General features: G+C 42.2%; 1 protein-coding gene across 2 annotated transcripts in view; it reads left to right on the top strand.

The window, feature by feature from the left end:
* Nucleotides 1-7,837: 7,837 nt before the first annotated feature.
* SLC22A16 (solute carrier family 22 member 16) overlaps nucleotides 7,838-19,192 on the top strand; it is a 33,624-nt gene continuing 22,269 nt past the window's right edge. Inside the window, exon 1 of one of the 2 annotated variants that reach the window (XM_064412920.1) lies at nucleotides 7,838-7,992. In XM_064412920.1, coding sequence (XP_064268990.1) covers nucleotides 7,943-7,992 — 50 coding nt within the window. In that variant the 5' untranslated portion in view covers nucleotides 7,838-7,942. Of the gene's footprint in view, nucleotides 7,993-9,088; nucleotides 9,172-19,192 lie in introns of those variants that run through there. The other variant, XM_064412923.1, reaches the window with a different exon arrangement.

Below are 19,192 nucleotides of genomic sequence, written 5' to 3'. Positions count from 1 at the left end.
TAGAAATCGAGTAGCTCCTGTTGACGCATGGTCTGCTTTATTAGCCAGGGTGTTATTTTGCAGTGTACAGTACACACAGTGTGCATTCCAGATCCCTGAGGTGCTTGTTCTTGGCATCCTTCCTGATCTGAAATCTCTGCTGCCACTTCCTCCTTGCTGAGACCACCAACAGACAGGATCTGGGAGTCCAAATGCAGGGGTTTAAGATACTGCTGGCACTCAGATCCAGCCCATGTTTCTGCCAACACAGAGAGGGCCAGATAATATGAAATCTGAACCCCATCCAGGCTGTTTCACAGACCATATATTTGCTGAGGCATCAAGCAGAGGGCACGGAGCAGACACCTGGTACTGGTATCATCATCAGTCACTTCATCTAACTCTGTCAGATCTGTGTCCTTGGTTAATCATGCTAAAGAGCTTAAGCTAACATGATGTGCTGCTGGTTTTTTCTGCACTGTTAAGCACTGTTAAGGAGCCACAATGCTTTTCTTTGAGGTCCCAAAGAAAGTCCAGTTTTCAAAAAGAGCTTCAAACATCGGCATGGCAGCAGCGAAAGGAATTCTGTAATTGCCAGTGTGGTTTTACTAATCAGCTGCAACAAAAATGTCACCTCATCAGTTTTCTCACTGAATATATTTGTAAGTTAGAAGGCACTTCTTGCACGTCTGATCATTTGCATAATGAAAGATACAGACTTTCAACTTGGTTTATTTTATAACTCATTTGATAAATATTTCTGTATATAAGGCAAACAGATGTCTATCTATAGAAGAGGAAAACATCTAATTTGGTGATGTTTAGAAAATTTCAAGGAGTGAAGAATCCATCAGTTTCTTTGGTTGATGGTTTCAGTACTTAGTTACAATTACTGCTATTATTTACAATATCTGCTATGGCCATGGACCTTGTTTTCTTGTTTAATGAATCTGGCTTAAACCTTCAGCTTCTAGTTTATATTATCTCTCTTTCTGCTAGTGTATAAAGCCATTTGGTTATTGTATGTCATGGTTTGACCCTAGCACAATGCCAGGGCCCCCATGAAGGGTATATTTTCAAAATGGTGGCTGTGAGATGTTACCCGGGAACAGAACAAAACAGGCTCCCATTCGGGGATGGAGGGAAAAACACAACATTTTATTAATAACAATATCCATAAAGGAACACACACACAGAGCAAAGAATAAAAACTTTCCAAATACATTCCTCCTCCCCCCTCCCTTTTCTCCACAGAATGAGATAACACCATAGATTCCCACCTTTCAGGTAATCAACTTTCAGTCCATCATCATCTTTTCAAATAATCCACCCTCAAATCCATCGGGGAGAGAGAGAGAAGTCCTCCCTTGCACCATAGGCTTCCCCCCCATGTCCAGTGCTCTCACCACTGGACACAGGCCAGGACTGCTTTTAGGGTATCTTGTTTAAGGATGCTCTACCCAGTTCCAAAAGCAGCAGTCTCTCAACTTTGGGACACCAGTCCCCCCCCAAATTTACCCCCTGGGGCCGAGGGGCTCGTGAACAGAGATCTTCCCCTCCACGGAGACAGAGGGCATCCCACACCCTCCTCAGCCGTCTCTGTTCACTCCACTGCTTCACTCTTGGCTCCAAAGTATTGTCTCCCCCTAAATACAGTCTCCAGGTATGGGTCTGTCCATGGCTATACAAGAAAGAGTCCCGCTCAAGGCCACTCCATCATCTCTTCTCACCTAGGATTCTTCTCATCTCTTCCAGTTTTCCTCACACGCAGTCCATCATCTCTCTCTCCTCATTCTGATTCAGGAGGAGCAGTATTTGCAAGGTTTCTATTACTCTACCAAGGGGTTAAAAACTTCGCCTCTGCCTGTCCAGGACTCCCACAGCTGCCGGACACCTTCTCTCGCCACCTCCCCCGCTTCTGGCCGGCTGAGCCGCCAGCACAATCTCTGTCCCTCTCTTCGGGGGGGGGCTGCCCAGACATCTCAAATCTCGTCAACCCCTGCATGTTCTCCTCCACCTCTGCAGCTTTTGGGGCTCCCGGCCTCCTCCCTGTCATGGCCTCCCCCTCCCCCACCCAGACGCAGCTGGGCAGGGGAGAGGTCGGACCTTACTCACCCACGCCGGATTCCCAAAGAGGAAGTTCTCTGGGAATCTCCTGCTTTTAACCCCCGTGTGTTCTCAGAGGCGTATCTAGACTCTTAGTGGCCACATCAAATGCCAATTTTGAATTTGGCCACTGATTGGCCGGACTTAGACTTTTCTAGAAACACATTTCCGGCCAAATCACAACATTGTACTTTTTCCTTATTCAGGTTCTAATGCAGCATAAATTCTAGTCACTTCTTTGTTTTCCTTCTAACAAGATTACAAAATTGAACTGTGAGTTCCCTTCACCCTCCTTGAAGCATTTTCTGATCTATATATTTTGATAAGAAAGGTACTAAAGATCAAAATATAACCAGTATAAAATGCAGGGTATTCTAAATTATACATATTCTAGAGAGGCCTTCTTGGTTCCCCAACTAAATACAGACTGGCATAGAATAATTTGGTAACCTGCTAACACTGCTGCTGTAGTCAATGCTGCTGTTTTAGGAGGTCTCTAGGGAGCTCACAAGGCCACATTGTCACTTTACTGGTCACATCAGTGTCCAGGAAGTTGTGGTGAAGCCCTTGGAGCAGACAGAACTGGGAGAATATTTGCCACTGAGCCTGTGTCTGCTGGTGTGCTTTCTAGTGCTGTGTCCTGGCCACTGTGGGGTCACTGGGGATGCAGGAAGGGAGGGAACCTGCCAAGGGAATAATGATGGAATCATAGAATGGTTTGGGTTGGAAGGAAGATCATCCAGTTAAAGATCATCCAGTTCCTATCCCCCTGCTCTGGACAGCACTTCCACTAGACCAGGTTGCTCAGAGCCCCATCCAACCTGTCCTTGAACACTGCCAGGGATGGGACATCCCCAGCTTCTCTGGGCAAGCTGTTCCAGTGCCTCACCATCCTCACAGGGAAGAATTTCTTCCTAATATCTAATCTAGATCTGCCCTCTTTCCTAATAATTAAATAAAAATCAAAGATGGGATTTTGAGTGTGTGTTGTGTTTTGTTTTATTACAGCACCCTCTTCAGAATTTCTTTTTAAACTTCTGCTAAAATGTATTTTTATGATGCCTATTGGATGTCTCTGTCTTTCATATGACATTCCTGAAGGGCTCTGTTATAAAGTTATCATGGAGTTTAGCTACTACTTTCCTTAAAAGGCAAACTTCATGTCTATATCCTGTACACATAGTCCAAAACTGGAACAATATTCAGATAAATTGTCATCGCCAGCTTCTTGATAGACTTACAGGCTTCTGCTACCCCAGAGACTTGACATGGAGTAAAGACCTGTAAAGATTTCATTGTTTTCCTGAACATTCAAGTTGCTTTTCTGAATTTCTGTATGATTTTAAGATTATTCAAGGGGGGTATTTATTCATATTGGATCAGTAAAGAAAGTTTCCATGATGAAACACTCAGTTCACATACATTCAACATCTGTATGGCTGCAATAACTAAATACAAAAACCACACTCTGGAGGGAGAGCTCTTGAAAATGTGAAGCTGAAGTGGCCCACACTGAAGTATCATGGTTAGATATATCCTTGTGGGTGTCCACAGTACAGCCAGGAGACACTCTCTGGGCTTTCAAAATCCTATCTGGGCCTTTATTGCACTCAATACAAATCCTGAGTGAGCTCTCTAGGGGAGCCTCTCATGATTATTCCAGAGTTCTGTCCAGGACACAGTGGAAGAAAAAATATAGCCAAAGCCATAGTGAATGACTTTGGGCTGCTGCCACTGCCTCGTGCCTGCCTGGCCTGCTTTGAGCAGCGGCAGGGAGGAAAACAAGGTATATTGAGCATATTTGCAGCAGCTGCCAACAAACACTCTCCCATCAACCTTGCTACAGCTGTGGTTCTTCCAGACTGATGAGAAATCAGGGAATTGAAGATTTCCTTCCTTGTAGTTCAGAAGAATCCCAAAAGGTTTTGCTTAGCGGGGTACATGTGCTAATCTGCTTTATCAACCTACTTGCTACACTGCTGACCATGTTTGTAAGTCTGTTAAATGTAAAATGATGAACAAGCTACAGCAGCGTAATTGCAAGACTTCCAAACTGCCAAAGTAAATGGCTTATAGTGCCTTCGTTTACTTTCTAGCAGATAAAAATAACTTCTGCACCACTGCCTAACCTTTTGTAAAGACAAGATTTCTGCAAGTGTTTTTCAACACCAGCAATTCAATGGCTGACACACACTTATGCAAGTAAAGCTTGTTTTGGGCTTACTCTCTAGAAGTTGTGTTTTCATTGATAAATATGTTTTCCATGGGTCCTGTGGGTTTTTTCCTGCAAGGGAACAGAAATTTCTAACTTCAAAACAGGAAGTGAAGGTTACATTCAAGATGTGCTGTGGTTGATTTCAGTAAGGGTTTTTTTTTCACTAGTGTGATAAAAGCAGATGTCAAGAGAGCACTCATGGATGAGTCTACCTGAAAGCCTGGGGGAGAGTAGGCAGTGGGTAGATCAACTGCGTTTCTTTTTTCTTGCAGTTCCTGCACTGCTCCTCATCTCTGGTCTACAAACCTTGCCAATGGAAGTGGGGAAACAGATGGGTCAGGAATTGGCTTTATTTAAGAAGTCATTATCTGTGTCCATGGAACTGTGTTGGCAACACTGCCAGTTATCTGCCATCCACACCACTTTGGTGTTTTGGGTTCCGCTGCAGTGTGAAACTCGGTGTACATGCATGGGTGTATTAGAACCACGTCACGCTCCTCTAACACCTCTCATCTATTGGTGACACTCTTATTTGACTTTAAAAGGGGAACACCATGAACAGCCCTCACCAGTAGGTGCTGGAGTTTTCCTAGTGGGAATGTCAGACTGAAGGAGATTATTCTGTAAGCTGTCTCATCTCCTGTTACACATTGTAAAGTTCACTCCTTCCTCAAGGACTGTGCAGTATCATGTGTCTGTTGAACAACAGCCTGCTTGTGAGTGCCAGAAATGAGGCTAACTCAAATTTTCTTGTGATGAACCATTGCATATTCTCCTTGCAGGATTAAAAGACCAACATTTTAAACTTCTGGAATACCCTGAAGAGTGTTTGTCTGTTGTGAGCACCCTTGATGCTCCTACGTGAAGGCATTATAGGACAGGGATCACAACCTTCTTCAGTTTCTTCTGAATAAATCCCTAATAAAATCCCTAAAATTCTTCAGTAAGTGGAGTTTAGATGTGGATGGCCTCACCTTGACACATTTTAATTACAGAAATTTATCATGCCTTCATCAATGTTCCCCATATTTTCTGTTGCAGAAGAGTTTACCATGGAGGACAATCCTTTGGGAGGATTTATGCATTGTGTGAGAACAGTGCCTTGACTATTTCCAGGTGCCTGGTGAAAAACACCTCAGTCAGGAATGATGGGGCCTAAATGCACAGTTACAATTTCCTGTAGGATTGGCATAACAGGATAGGAGAAAAGGCAACTTGAACCGTGTTGCACATCTTCACAGGCTTGAAAGTAACAAGAAAAATCTCTGACCACCACAAGTTTAAGAGAGCAGACATTAAAGACATTACAGTAATAACCCTTAGAAATGCAGGCATGTGGAAGTTTAATATTAAATTTAATAGGAGTGCATGCAAATTTCTTTGCTATGGGCAGTAAAGTCATGATATTATCAAAGAGACGAGTACAGAAATATGTACAAGAACACCTGCAAGCGGTTGCAAAGAGCAAAAACTATTTATGGATCTTTTGGGGCTTTAAAATGGTGCTGAAAGGGATTATATTTTCTCTCATGCTTGACTTTTATGCCAAAATTAGATATTCCCTACCCACCATAAAGCTACTGATTAATTTACTTGTAGGAAGCAAGACACTAAAACCAGGCACATGACCATCAACGCAATATTTAACCAGAATGTTTACTATTCATTGGTGTTTGTTTATGCAAATAATTATTTGGCTAGTGTGGCTCTTTGAAGAAAGAAACTCCTTGTTAAAGTACCTGTGCTGCATTCAAACACATAGCATTTTAAACCTGAAAAACATTCTCTAGGAGAAAAAAAAACCAACCCCTCCCCACAAAGAACCTCCAAAACCCCAGGATAATTAAATTTAATGCTGGTATTTTTAAGGTAAAACTGAAGCAATTCAAAAATTCATACCGAAAGAAAACAAATCTATCCTTAGGTTTTCTAGCTTAGGTATCCTAAGAAAGGAACTGCAACAAAGTCTAGATTCACTGTTAAAAATGTCCTTTGCAGAGGCACAGAGACAAATGGGGAGCTTTGTCAGAAGCAGCAAAGCCTTCAGAGCTGGTGGATGAGGTGAGTGGTCTCACAGCTCACCGGCTGCAAGGAGCAGTCCTCTGCTGCACTCATTATTCAGGTTCCTGGTTGTGTAACTTGCTATTTGCTCATTTTGCTGGTGTGGTCAGGAGCCAAGGAGCCTGACAAACATCTGCTTTTTCCAGGTCTATGCTGGAACAGATTGTCACCCTGAAGCCCCAACATCTGCTCTGCGCAGAGGAACAGTTGTGGTACTTGCTTGGTGCCAGAGCCTCTTAAAGGCACATTTCCCTGCAAAGCAGCAGAGCGCCAGTGTGATAGCTGAAGGGTCAGGTTTTGGAGACAGAAGGTTGACTTCCAGGGATTTAACCTCTCAGCTTTTCCTGTGCTTCCTAAAAAATGAAGTACACGAGCAATAAGGTTGAATTTACTTGGGTGGGTTTTTTTTTTTTTTTGTTTTGTTTTGGTTTGGTTTGGTTTGGTTTTTTTTTCTGATTTGTTTTGATTTAGTTTCGGTCTTCTGTGTTTTTCAATAGAGCAGAGTCCAGAAAGAGATCATGCAATCTGCTGGAAAATGTGTCTTTCATCACAGAATCATAAAACAGCTTAGGTTGGAAAGGGACTTTGGAGGGCATCTGGTTCACTGCCTTTCTCTGAGCAGCGAAAGCTTGCAACTTTTATCTGTCTGAGATGGGAAATGAAGTTCTCTAGGGAAGAAAAGCCTTAAATAGGAGAGCTGCACCTGCAACAGTTTTGGGATTTTTTCCGCCTGTATTTTGCCTGATTATCAGAGCCCAGAGTGACTGGGCTGCTAAAGTGTATCTGTTCCAACAAAACCCTCTGCTAAGCTAATTACAAAGGTCTTCTGTTGCAACCCACTTTGCTAATCCTCAAACAAATTCAAAGTGATTATCTTGGCCTACTACGGGCAAGGCAGAAAAGTTAAGTCCAAAAGTAAGGCTGAGGCTTCATTACAAATTTGAGAACTAATGACAGCCAAGCAGGTATGGAATATGTTATACATTTTACTTTTATTAAATGATAATTCTATTTTACATTGTGTGCTAAAACTTTGGGGCAAGGTGATGTATCCAAATAGCAGTGCAGATTGTGAGGCTACTAAAAATGATTCAGATATTGCCCTGTGGGGGGGAAAAAAAAAAAAAGTTTTACCCCTCCTTTAATTCAAAACGTCCACGTGAAATACACTACAGCCTAAATATATTGGATTATTGGATTATAACAGGAGGGTGTAAGCACATAACCGCCTCCTTTAATTTCGTTTTACGTTAACAACATGAGCGGGCTGCGGGAGGTTGAACCGCTCTCCCGGGAGCCAGAGCTCCGCAGCGGCGGCCCGGGGGCTGTGGCTGGCCCGGTCAGGGCCGCGGCCAAGGGAACTCCCGGCTCCCGGCTCTGGCTCCCGGCTCCGGCGCGGAGCGGGGCCGTTGGGCGCGCCCGTTATTCCCGCCCTCCATTCCCGCCCGCCCATTCTCCTCGGGCGGGCGGGGCGCCAGGGGCGGGCTGGGGACAGACGGGTCGGGACGGGACGGGACAGTGCCTCTTCCCCGCACCGCCGGGACAGCGACGCCGAGGCTCCCGGCTTGCAGCCGCCCCGCCATGGCTCTCAGCTCCGAGCGGCTCTTCGACTCGCTGGGACATTTCGGCAGGTACTGGGGGTGCCCCGCGGGCGGCTGTCACAGCCGGACATCCCCGGGCGGGGACCGATGGCTCCCGCGCTGGCCGGGTGTCACTGCTGCCCCGGGGGCAGGCGGTTCCGTGCGCTCACCCGGACACAGCGACACACGCCCGGGGACTGTCACACGAAAATGACACACGGCACCGCGCTGGGTGAACTCGCACGGAACTGACAGCGGCAGGCACTGCTGCTTGTATGTGCAGTTTCCCAGGCGTGTGCAGCACGTCCCGCGTGTGCCCGGCTCGCACGGCAGCGATCCCGCGTGGCCTCGGGAGCTGCCGGCACCACGTGCGGCCGCCCAGCCGGGGCCGTGCGCTCTTAGAGGCGTAAAACTCACCCATTTCTTGCACTTGTGAGCACACAGACACACGGACAGACACAGAGACACAAGGACAGACACACAGACACAGCCCCAGGGTCTGGAACAGCCTGCGCACTTCAGGGGTGACAGAGGGCACAAGCAGTGTGCAGGGGAGCACTGTGTGACGCCCAGGCTGTTTCTGCTTAGGGACACAGGGTTGTTCAGTGCAATAAATGATGTGTTTTTTATTGAGGCTGGGTTTGTTGTTACAGGCACATGGAGTATGTGCATTCATCCTTATCAGCAAGGGTTTACCTGTACGGTAAATGATGTGTGCCTGGTGGCGAGTTTCCTTTGATGTGCCTTGTGGCTGTGGGGCGTGTGTGTGTACAGAGGTCTGTGCTGGATGGATACACAGACATGGCATGTGTGTGTCTGTTTGTGCTTCTGTAGCTCTGGGTGCAGGGCTGGTGACTGAGACTGCTTATAGCAGGTAACGGAGAAGAAATGTTCAGCAAGGAAATGAAGTTTTAGAGGATGTGAATATTAATAGATGCACATCCTCGCAGTGCACATCCTCCATGATCATCATGGCGTTTGCAAGCACAGGCTCCTCGGAGCAGATGGCTGGAATAGACCCACATGTCACAATTTGGCTGCGAGTTCAAGCTGTTGAATTGCAGTGTTGTGCTTTCTAACTCGGTGACCAGTGAGCCAGCCTAACCCACAATGTTGGTCTTCTCTCAGGGGCAGGCAGGAGCAGCATTTTGGACAAAGCCTGGGAGCTCCTTGTAATGCTTGAAGTGCCTGAAGTGCAGCAGCTCTTAATATCATGGGCAAGCAGTAGTGGTGGGTATCAATAGCCTCCTGAGATGGTTAGGATGGAAAGACATTTTCTTGCTTAAGTGGCACCTGTGCTTAAATTAGATATTTGACTAGGTTGTGGCTTACAGGCATGTGTATCTGAACAAATCTCATTTGTTATCAATTCTGGGTCGGCAACAAAAATACCTTGTTCTTTGTGAATTAGGAGAGGAATCCTAGCAATCAGTTGATTTTGCTGCTTCTGTTGTTTTTCTATTTTGTGCTCTTTGTGGAAAGCAGGCACTTGACACTGAATACTGAAATAATACAAAAGTACTTATTTTTAATTACTGGAATAGTTTTCCTACTTGAGAGCATTTATCGACACTTTAGATAAAGTTTTCAAGATTACTCCTTGCAATTAAAAGGAGACCAAGTCTACAGCAATACCCTGACATCTAGGAACCAGATTATTTGAGATGCAGTTCAATGAGAACTGCTTTAAGTTTAGGAGCTTTGAGATGAGATGCAGGCTACCAAAATTTTTATAGTCCTGTTAGACCATAAATTTGAGATTTCAAAGGCCACAGTAGTGGTATAGTATAACAGTAAGTATAATAGCAGTTTATGGTGGGTGGAGCTATTTAAAAATATTGTACTACTTGTATTGTATGGTACTACCCTTGATACTGGTAGATAAATGATCCTATTTCATATGAAAAGTTGTTCACAACTGTAACCGTTGAGTTTCTTCTGCTCAGTTTGCAGCATCCTGGCACCAGGAGATAATCAGTGGTTCATTTCTTCAGTTCAGGCAATTCCCATAAGGCCCATATATCCTATGCACTATATATAGATTCTGTAGATTTGACACAGTCAGATTCTGAGCAATCCCAGCATGACTGTTAGTACTTTGTTTTGATTTTCTTAAAATCGGACAGATGCAGTAGAGAATGAGCAGCTGTTCATACATATATAAATACAGGGATAATGTGCATGCATTTTATGTACATGTAATATATAATATACAATATATATATATTATATATATTATATATATTATGTATATATTATGTATATAATATATAATATATAATACATAGCTATATAAAAGCTATTAATATACAGACAATATATTATTTATTAATATACAGATAATCTATAAGTTATTAATATAAAGATCATATATATACCTTTCCCATTGATTAGGATTGTGAATTTTACAGAATTGACATTCACACGGATGCTGACAATATTTTGCTTTCCATTTGGGCTCTCTTTCACAGTCCTCAATGATGCCATTGTTCTTAACAGGGTCTTAAGACATGCATGAACAGCCATAAAAATGTAATGGCTCCTGTAGCCTTTCCTATTAAAGGAAGACTTTGTGCCTCTGTTTGAATTTGGGCATGGGTAGCATCTGTGGCCCATAAATACAAGAAGGTTGTTTTAAACATTGTTCTTGACTCTGTGGAGCATGAGATCACTGGTCACTATTGCAGAGATTGGGTGACAGACAAATAGTGCTTGCCTGACTCGGATGGCCTCATCACTAGAGGGTTGCCAAGCCTTCAAGGGTTGCCAAGCCTCCTGATGTACCTGCAGTGAATCTGCTGCGTGGCAGATCCTGCTAGACTGCACCTATGGGCTCTCCCTCTCAGCCCCTCTCTGCCCACCCCCTCCAAGTCCAAAAACCCTCTCAGGAGCCCATCAGGTAAAGTCAGGTGCAGTCAGACACTGGCTGTCCCTGGCAGCCCCATGCTGGGAAAGGGGAGACATGACCAGTGGTAGGTGAGCCTTAGGAGATGCTCACACTGCCTACATGGCTGATTCCCAGGGAAACTAAAGGACTTTTAATAACTTCAGTGCCTTTAATCTACCAGCAGGACACAAAACATGCATGAGTGTTTCTCCCTTGCTGGTGAGAAACAGGCTGTGTGTTCTGTGCTCTCATGTGCACCATGGCAGTGTGCTGAGTGGAGACATGATCTAATCAGGAATGACTGTCTGGAGGGAGAGCTGGGGAGGTGCCCCTTCTGGTAAGTGTGGATGAGCGTAAGGATTTGATTTCCCAGCTGGAACGTCTGGTAGCTCTGAGATGCAGCTTACACGGTATGCAGCGTTTTCCTTGTGATTAACAGTTTTCAAATCTTGGCTTATACTTTAGCTAAAAGCAGGTGGTGAAAATTGAGAGAGAGGAAGACTGGGTGTCACTGTCACTCTTTCCAGATTTTGTAGTGAAGTATTTCCCGAATCTTTTAAAAGATTGCCTTTTCTTCTGAAATATTCTGCCTTTTACGAAGCTGAGTACGTTACCTAGATTTTCAAATGTTGGTTTTATAAAAAATACATTTTACTAGCCGCTAGACTATCCAATAAATTAAAAATTCTGCTGTTTGTCTCTACTGAGATATTTATGTATTTATTCAGGTTTTGACATCTTTGCACTGTTGTCTTCTGTGAACTTTTTGCCTGGTCAGTGGAGTTGCTACTGTTTGGACTTTAGAAGCAAGCAAACCAAAGATTAGCAGTGGCTGTTGTGAGGAGGAGGGAAGCAGGACAAGCTGCCTGTTTGGATAGAACCTGTTCCAGCCAAACACGGGATTTAGTAGACATCAATACACTTACCAACAGTTTTGACATCTCTTTATTACCCTGGAACTTTTCTAGTGTTTATGAATATATGAGAGAGTCTGCTTATCTAAAAACTTGCTTGAATTTTGTAGAAATTCTTTGTATTGGACTTCTGCTGACTGCTGGTCAGTGCCATGGTAGCAATATTTGAGTGGCTGGTGCTAACAACTGTTTCTCCTCTCCCTACTTTGCAGAGCTTTGGTTCACTTCTAAAGCTCTACACCAAACAGTCTGTCTTCTTTTCACATCTTGGAACTTTTCCAGGCCCCTCTTTTCATGCTGTTGCCCTTATCCTCTCTCTTGTTTCACAGCTCACAGCCCTTGTGATCAGATTACATCCGCAAATTGTGCTGTGTACATTTTACTTCCAGAAATTCTTGATTTGTATCAATTAACAAGGAGTCCCAAGTATCTCAAAGATCGTGATCACTGCTTCTTTTCACAAAAATTATAAGAGAACACTTTCAAGCAATGATTTTTCACACTCACATGACTTACAGATACCTTAAAGATTCTTTCCCAGCAAAAATATATTTTTCAAGTGGAGAAGTGTGCTTGTTAGATATGGAAAGCTATTTGTTTTCCTTTTTCAAGTTTGTATGGAGAAGCAGGTCATTGTATTCATATTCAGGATTTGAACAGTCAAGTTTTAATTTAAAAAGTGCAAGCATTACAAGATTTTTCTCAAATGCTGATATATTTAGTACTTAGTGCATTCTACACAAAATTAGTATTTTTAAACAATATAATGTGGACTTCTGCTTAACCTTTGAGTAGTTTGCTGAAGATGAACAAAGTGCTGTGTTTTAGAGATTGTTTTTTAAAAAAAATCCTTTCCCCCCCCATTGCTACCTTATACAGTGGAAAAGTTTATTGCAACATATCTGTCATACTGTTTTCAAAATGTACCAGTGGACAGCTGTCAGACAGAAGAATCTCATGTCTAAGTCCTCCTTTGGCTCCCAGTCAGGGGTGGTGTTTGACAGAAATGTTTGATAAGCATTCTTACAACTTTGCTATATTCTAACATCTGAGTCAGCCTGTGCTCATTTCAGATGTTCATAGGATGAAACAGGGGGACTTGACAGCATTTCTTTTTTTTCCCTTTTTTTTTGGGCGGGGGAGGGTGGGGGGATATTTTGCAAATAGTGCTTAACCTTGTTGGTTGAAAGGCGTGGTAATAGCTTTGGAGAGGCGAGACAGCCCATGTGTTTTCAGAGAGCAAACTCCAGCAGCCCAAACAAAGGCCTTATTATCTATGCCTGACTAGGCAAAAGTGGAAATGTTCTCAAGACTCAGAACCAAAGCTGGATACTGGCAAGTGCTCCAGGATACTGGTGGCAATGTACCAGCAGCATGGTCTGCAGGAGGTTCTAACAGCATTTGCAGGGATCTGGGGGCAGTCTAAAGCAGGATCTGCACAGACAAAAGTGTTCTGCCACAGAACATGCTGGCACCCTCACCCTGGAGGTGCTTGCCTGCTTCTGGCTTGAAAAAGTGGATTACAGTAAGAGAAGCAGATTAAAAAGTAGATTGCCATAATAGAAAGATGACTAAATCAAAAGCAGGATGAAATTGCACCTGTGCTATCCATTTCTTCTCTAAGGCTAGAACCTGCAGTGCGAGCAACCCTGAAACCTAAAGCTGGTAAATCAATTATGATTTGCCAACCAGACGGCTGAGATGCACCTCTGAAATGCTGCCAACACCCCAGGGTGGCTTCTAAACTGAGTTGTAAAATAGACACAGTTATGGCAGCATAAGGCAGTTATCACACATGTCAAGGAGCTGATGATCAGCTCTTTCATCCTGAAATATTATGGTGTGAATTAATATGAAATATGTAAGGCACTGGACAGTGTGTTCCCTGTAATACAATGCCTAGGACAGGGATACCATTCCTAGAAAAGCTGTTTCAGTAATTTTCTTATAATAGTAATGATTTTCAGCAATACTAAGGTATCTCTAAGTTGGAAGGAAATTTTTATTAAAGACCTTACTCATGGAAAGTTTGAATTTATTGCAGGAAGTAAAGTCATACAAGCAGAAAACACCTGTAAATTTAGGGAATTTTTGGGAAGCCCCAGGAGCCTTTAGAACATTCTGTGACAATTTCTGTGACACCATTTTGCTACACACAACAAGGACCATACTGAGATACATACACTGCTGACATTTTATTTAAGATAACTCGAGGCACAAAACTCTAGCAGCTGAACCAAGAACATGAGATCCTCAACTTCTCAGAAATATGGAAAAAATAGCAAGCCAGAGAAGATACCAGCTGAGGTAGCTATATCTTGTTTACAATTGCGAGACTGGAAAAAGTGTGATGAAAAATTGTAGAAGACAGAGATTTACAAGTCCTAATAATGATGGTTGATCTGTCAAATTGTCCGTACACTTGGAGATAAATCTTAGCTGTCTTGGGAAAATACTGAAACTGCTTAGAGAGCTAATATATACCTTGATATGGTACACTGATTATAGGGCTCACCTCATGCAGAGCAGATGCTCTTTGAAAATCATGGATGGTGAAAATATGATTTGAGAAATCTAGAGGCACCATCAATTGTATCATATACTGAACCCTTTCCTCAAGAAAATGGTGGTACTCAGTGGTGCTGAGGCAAGAATACAGGACAAGCCCTGAAGGATAGATGGAAAAGGCCAATGAGGGAGCAAGAAGTAAAAAATAAGTGCTGAAAAGGTGCTTCAAAGAACTGGGAATAATTTGCTGCTCTGTAAAGAGCAACCAGCACCACACTTTGGATGGAGTTCAGTGCCATTTAAATGTGTTATATCCACGATGGCCTGAACTTTTCCGGCTGTATTGTGACTTCATTCTGCTCTCTAAGTTGGGAAAGAGATATGGAAGCATCTAAGTTCCTAGCTGATGCATCTGTAAAAGTCTGTTCTAGCTGTGTGGGGAATCAGCTGTCCAAATCCAAGCACTGGGGAGCTCACCTTAGGATTGTTACATGCCTGTAGTGTAAACTTCAGACATCTGTAAAGTCACCTTGTCCAGAGGGAGAATTGGACTGTCAAGGGCATGACCCATCTCTCTTGTTTTCACTACGTGGTTTAGGACAAGGCAAATCCTGGTTTGTGTGTGGCTCCCCACCAAGTGGAGAGGAGATCCAGAGAAATAGTGTAGATGTGTATGGATTGCATACTGTATACATTATATTGCATCTAAGAGAACTGTAGGCATGGTAAAATTATACTGATGGTATCCCATTTAATTTAAATAATTGATATTTAGGTATCATATACCAGAACAAATTGTTGTTTGATCTTTGTTCCTGTGTCTTTAGAACTGGTGTATGTCAGCAGAGCTGGGAATACCATAAGGTTGCTACAGCTCCACCTTTCTGAGATAGATAATACATGTTAGTGCCAGGTTCAGAGAAACTGGAACCTCATCTCATGTGCACCTGTATTTTGGGCTCCTCCAAGGACTGTCATCCATTGTGGATCGTGTAGCCAACCTTGGTTCTGTCTCACTCACTGAGAACAGAGGGGGCAGCTAGTACAAAAGTAGATTTATGTAGAAGAATCCTGGTAGGTCTGAGCAAAATTCGGCTTCTTTATTTTTGTGGAGAACAGGACCTCTAAAATGCTTGTAAATATTAACGTGCAGTTAGAATATAGGATTATTCCAGACCATTCCCTTGGATGAGATACCATAAGGAAAAGACTCAACCTGACATACTGTGGAAGCAAGGAATGGTTGTGCATTTGCAGTGAAGAGGAACAGTTTGGATGGAAGATGGGGCATGAACCTGCAAAAGAAGCTGAAAATCCTCTTGCTATCCATAGCCATCTTTTCTGTGGGTTTAGAAATAACTCACCTTGCCTTGGGGTGGATGTGCTGACAGGGCTACTAACCTGAGCCCTCCCAGGAGCTCCCAAAGGATTGGTGGGTCATCAGCCCAGACTCCTGAAGAGAGAGGAAGAAAGGAGATCGATTTTATTCCTCTTCCTGTCCAAACTGGGTTTTAACAAAGCCTGTAGAAGACTTTGTTAAAGATTCAAGCCACTGTATTATACAGAGGGAGAAGAGCTGTCGGTGTGGAGGCTGTTTTATTTCTCATGTAGTACATAGCCACTAAATATGGATGTACTTAATTCCAGGAGCTAAAGCATGTTTAGCAGAAGAAAATAATTTGACCATACCAGACTCTGCATTAAATTGAATCTCTTTTCTTCAGGCTGTACAGACATAGAATTGAAAATGTAGGATTCCATTGCAACTGGCAGTATTCTCTTCAACAGAAAAGAATCTGTGGCTGACACTGAGTTGCCTTTTTCAAAGTGATGCCTTGATTTCCATTTTGACTTTGTCCCAGATTTTAGAAGACAGAGTTATCTGACACTTAATTCCCTTAATGTAACATGTTGTTAAGTGGTATTTTTTTAAATGAAATATTCAAAAAAAGCTAATAAAGCAAAGGTATCTACTTCTGTTTTTCTGTTTTGCTTTTGATGAAGAGTCACCATGGTGAATGTCAGAATTAACAAAGAACATTGTAGGAGTTGCAAATGGAGCCAGGGAGAGTAAAATGACACATTATCTAATATGAACTGCTTTATGTAGCCCATAGAAATAGACTAAATTACCTTAACCATATTCAAGGCTGCGAAAATAAAGCTATGGATAAAATCACTGCTTATATTAAGGAAGATTTACAGAATAGAGCAACCCAAAATTCCATGACATTTCTCTTAAGTATTTATAGAAATAATTTAAACATACTTTGATCCATGGAGCTAATATTCCATATTATTTCTAACTGAAAACTCAGAAGATACTCGTAGGTACAGGAAGAGCTACAAACATCCCTAGGAAAGTGAAGTCCAGTGTTCTTAAATTAATTGCACAGGCTCCTCACTTGTTTTACATTTTTCCATGAGAACTTTCAAAAACCTGTAAGAATGAGTAACTTTACAATCATTTTCCAGGCAGGAAGGAATTAAATTTCAAATATAGAAATTTTAAACTTTGGGTAGCATGCTTGACAGTGTGTGGCAGCATATGAAGAGAATTTATGTAGAATTTTTACTGAAAATGAACTGTCTGTATCCAGGTCTTCTTAGGTGTGGACTATAAATAGGAAACAACAACAACAACAACAAAAATAGTTCTTAAAAGGCATAATATAACTATGAGAACTATGTAAGACTTAATTACTTTTTGAATTAATCTTTAAAAAATAGATTGCTCATTGCTTCAGAATAGGCAGTTTTCACCACTCTGAAGTAGATACTCAATTAATGTGTTTGTACTGCAACAGATGCAAGGTTTTGCAGAAGAAATATGTAAATAGAATAACAGGGGAGTAAGAATGTAATTAATATAACAACCAGTTAGTTTTATTTCAAGATTATGGACAGAAAAAAAAATTAAAATAAATATAAGCTAGTTTGAGCAAAGTCAGTCCATTGTGTCAGCAATGTAACCAGCAGAAAACATCCTATTTCCTAAATGGGAAAGGAAGAATGAAATATAACTTCTATACATGAAGTACTGCCTATGTCTATAGTTAGATGGAACCTCATTAAAAACAGTGTCTCAATTCTATGAGACACTTCACAGATTATTATGTGAAATGATTTGCTTATGTAAGCTGATGGAAACAGTACAGTGTGGAAGGGAATGAAATACCTAATTTGGATTTGTCCAGAGACAGAGGCTGACCAAAAGAAAACAGTGTTACCAGAGAAACTGGAATTGAGTTTTCCCTGTGACAGTAATGCTAGTGATACATCATGCAGAGTACATACTAATTTTCTAAAAGGTAGATGTTTATAGAAATGCCATTCCTGGAATAGAAACTTCCAAGTATAGAGCCTGAAGTGTTACTACTGTTCAAGTGTAACCACTCTGCTGTGTGTAACACTAGTAGCAATTATTCCAAAACAAAGCTACATCACTTACAAACTGCATGGTCACGCTCTTTTGTCATTAAATTACCTGGTACATGTCCTTAAGGGACAAGTGGGTAACTGGAATAAAAAAACACTGCCTCTGGTGTTGGAGTTGCTGTTGCCCCCAGTGATGTGCTCCCCCTTAACCAGAGGTTGCTTTCCCAGCAAGTCGAGTGGAATGTTTATGTGTACCTTGGTTGCTTGAGTGCAAATCCAGAGCCTGTGTGTCCTTCCCAGTTCCACTGCCATTTGAATGAGAAGGTTTGCATTGGGCTGGATGGCTGAGCCATGATCACACCACCTTCCTGTCCCCCCCTGGGGGCAGCCACCCTTGGCAGGGGCAGCAAGAACCCCAGGGCACCTTTAGCAGCAGCTCCCTTTCAGCTGTGCCTGGCTCTCCATGGGTGCTGCTCAACTGCTGAAACCAGCAATAGTTATTGTTCTGTCACAGGTGATGACAGCAACCTTATGTGCCTGATTTAAAGAGTCAAAAAGGAAGAGCTGTAGAACTGTTCTATTAAGTTTCAAAAAAAAAAAAAATTTTAAGCATGGCCCTTAATTCTGTAGCACTGTTTCTTTATTTTCTTGCTGACTGACTTCTTTTTTTATTTTCTTGATCTGACTTCTTTCATCTAAGCTGTCATACCAAATGCAGAGCAGTGAGCAGCCAATGTATTTTTCTTTTTGACTCTGGTGAGCAAATGCTGAACTTGTCTTAGTCAAAGGCAAAGTTTAATGGTATAGAAGTGAATTCTCGAGATAATCAGTTTTAAATGTAAGAATGATTTGGTGTCTGGTGACTGCACGTTGATGCACACATTGTTGTCAGTGATGATAATATTTAATTCTTGAGGTCTTCCTGATCTCCACAGATTCCTTTATTCCTGTTTCATCTGTGCTGCTGGTAGGTTTAAACTGGACATCAAACACAGCCTCTTCTGCCTCTGAAAACAAATTTTGACAATACCCATGTGGGCTGAGACTCTCAGCATAGTTCAAACTGACCTTAGGAGGGGAGGAAGTTTTTTCTTGACAACCTAAGTCAAATAAGGCTGTGCATGTTGTATGTTTGAGGCTGCTTCCAAATCTGTATCTCTGCACCATAGCAAAAATACTCTTGAGTCACATTCAGTTGCTTTCCTCTCAAAAGATAAATGTGGAAGTGCATCATCGCTTTTTGGTTTAGAGTGGAAAGAATGCTGAATGGCTTTTCTCACACGAAAAAAAGAAACAAACAAACAAAAGCCAATCAACCCAGGATGGAACACAGAGGTTAAAGTGTTTACTGAACACAAATTCTTTCAGAAATAGTAGATATCTGGGTATTTCTTTCCACTGAATCCATCCTGTTGAGTGTACACTGCACAACAAAAATGTACTGTGTTTTCTGACTTAAGCAACTTACAAATGAGGTAGTTGACAAGACAAGCAGTAAAAGTAGTTCTTGTAAAGCCTGTGGAATAGTACAAATATTTTGGTAATCACAGAACAGTTTTGTGAG

This window comes from Passer domesticus, chromosome 3 (genome assembly GCF_036417665.1).
Source record: "Passer domesticus isolate bPasDom1 chromosome 3, bPasDom1.hap1, whole genome shotgun sequence".
NCBI lineage: Eukaryota > Metazoa > Chordata > Aves > Passeriformes > Passeridae > Passer > Passer domesticus.
This window is presented reverse-complemented; position numbering and strand designations above follow the sequence as displayed.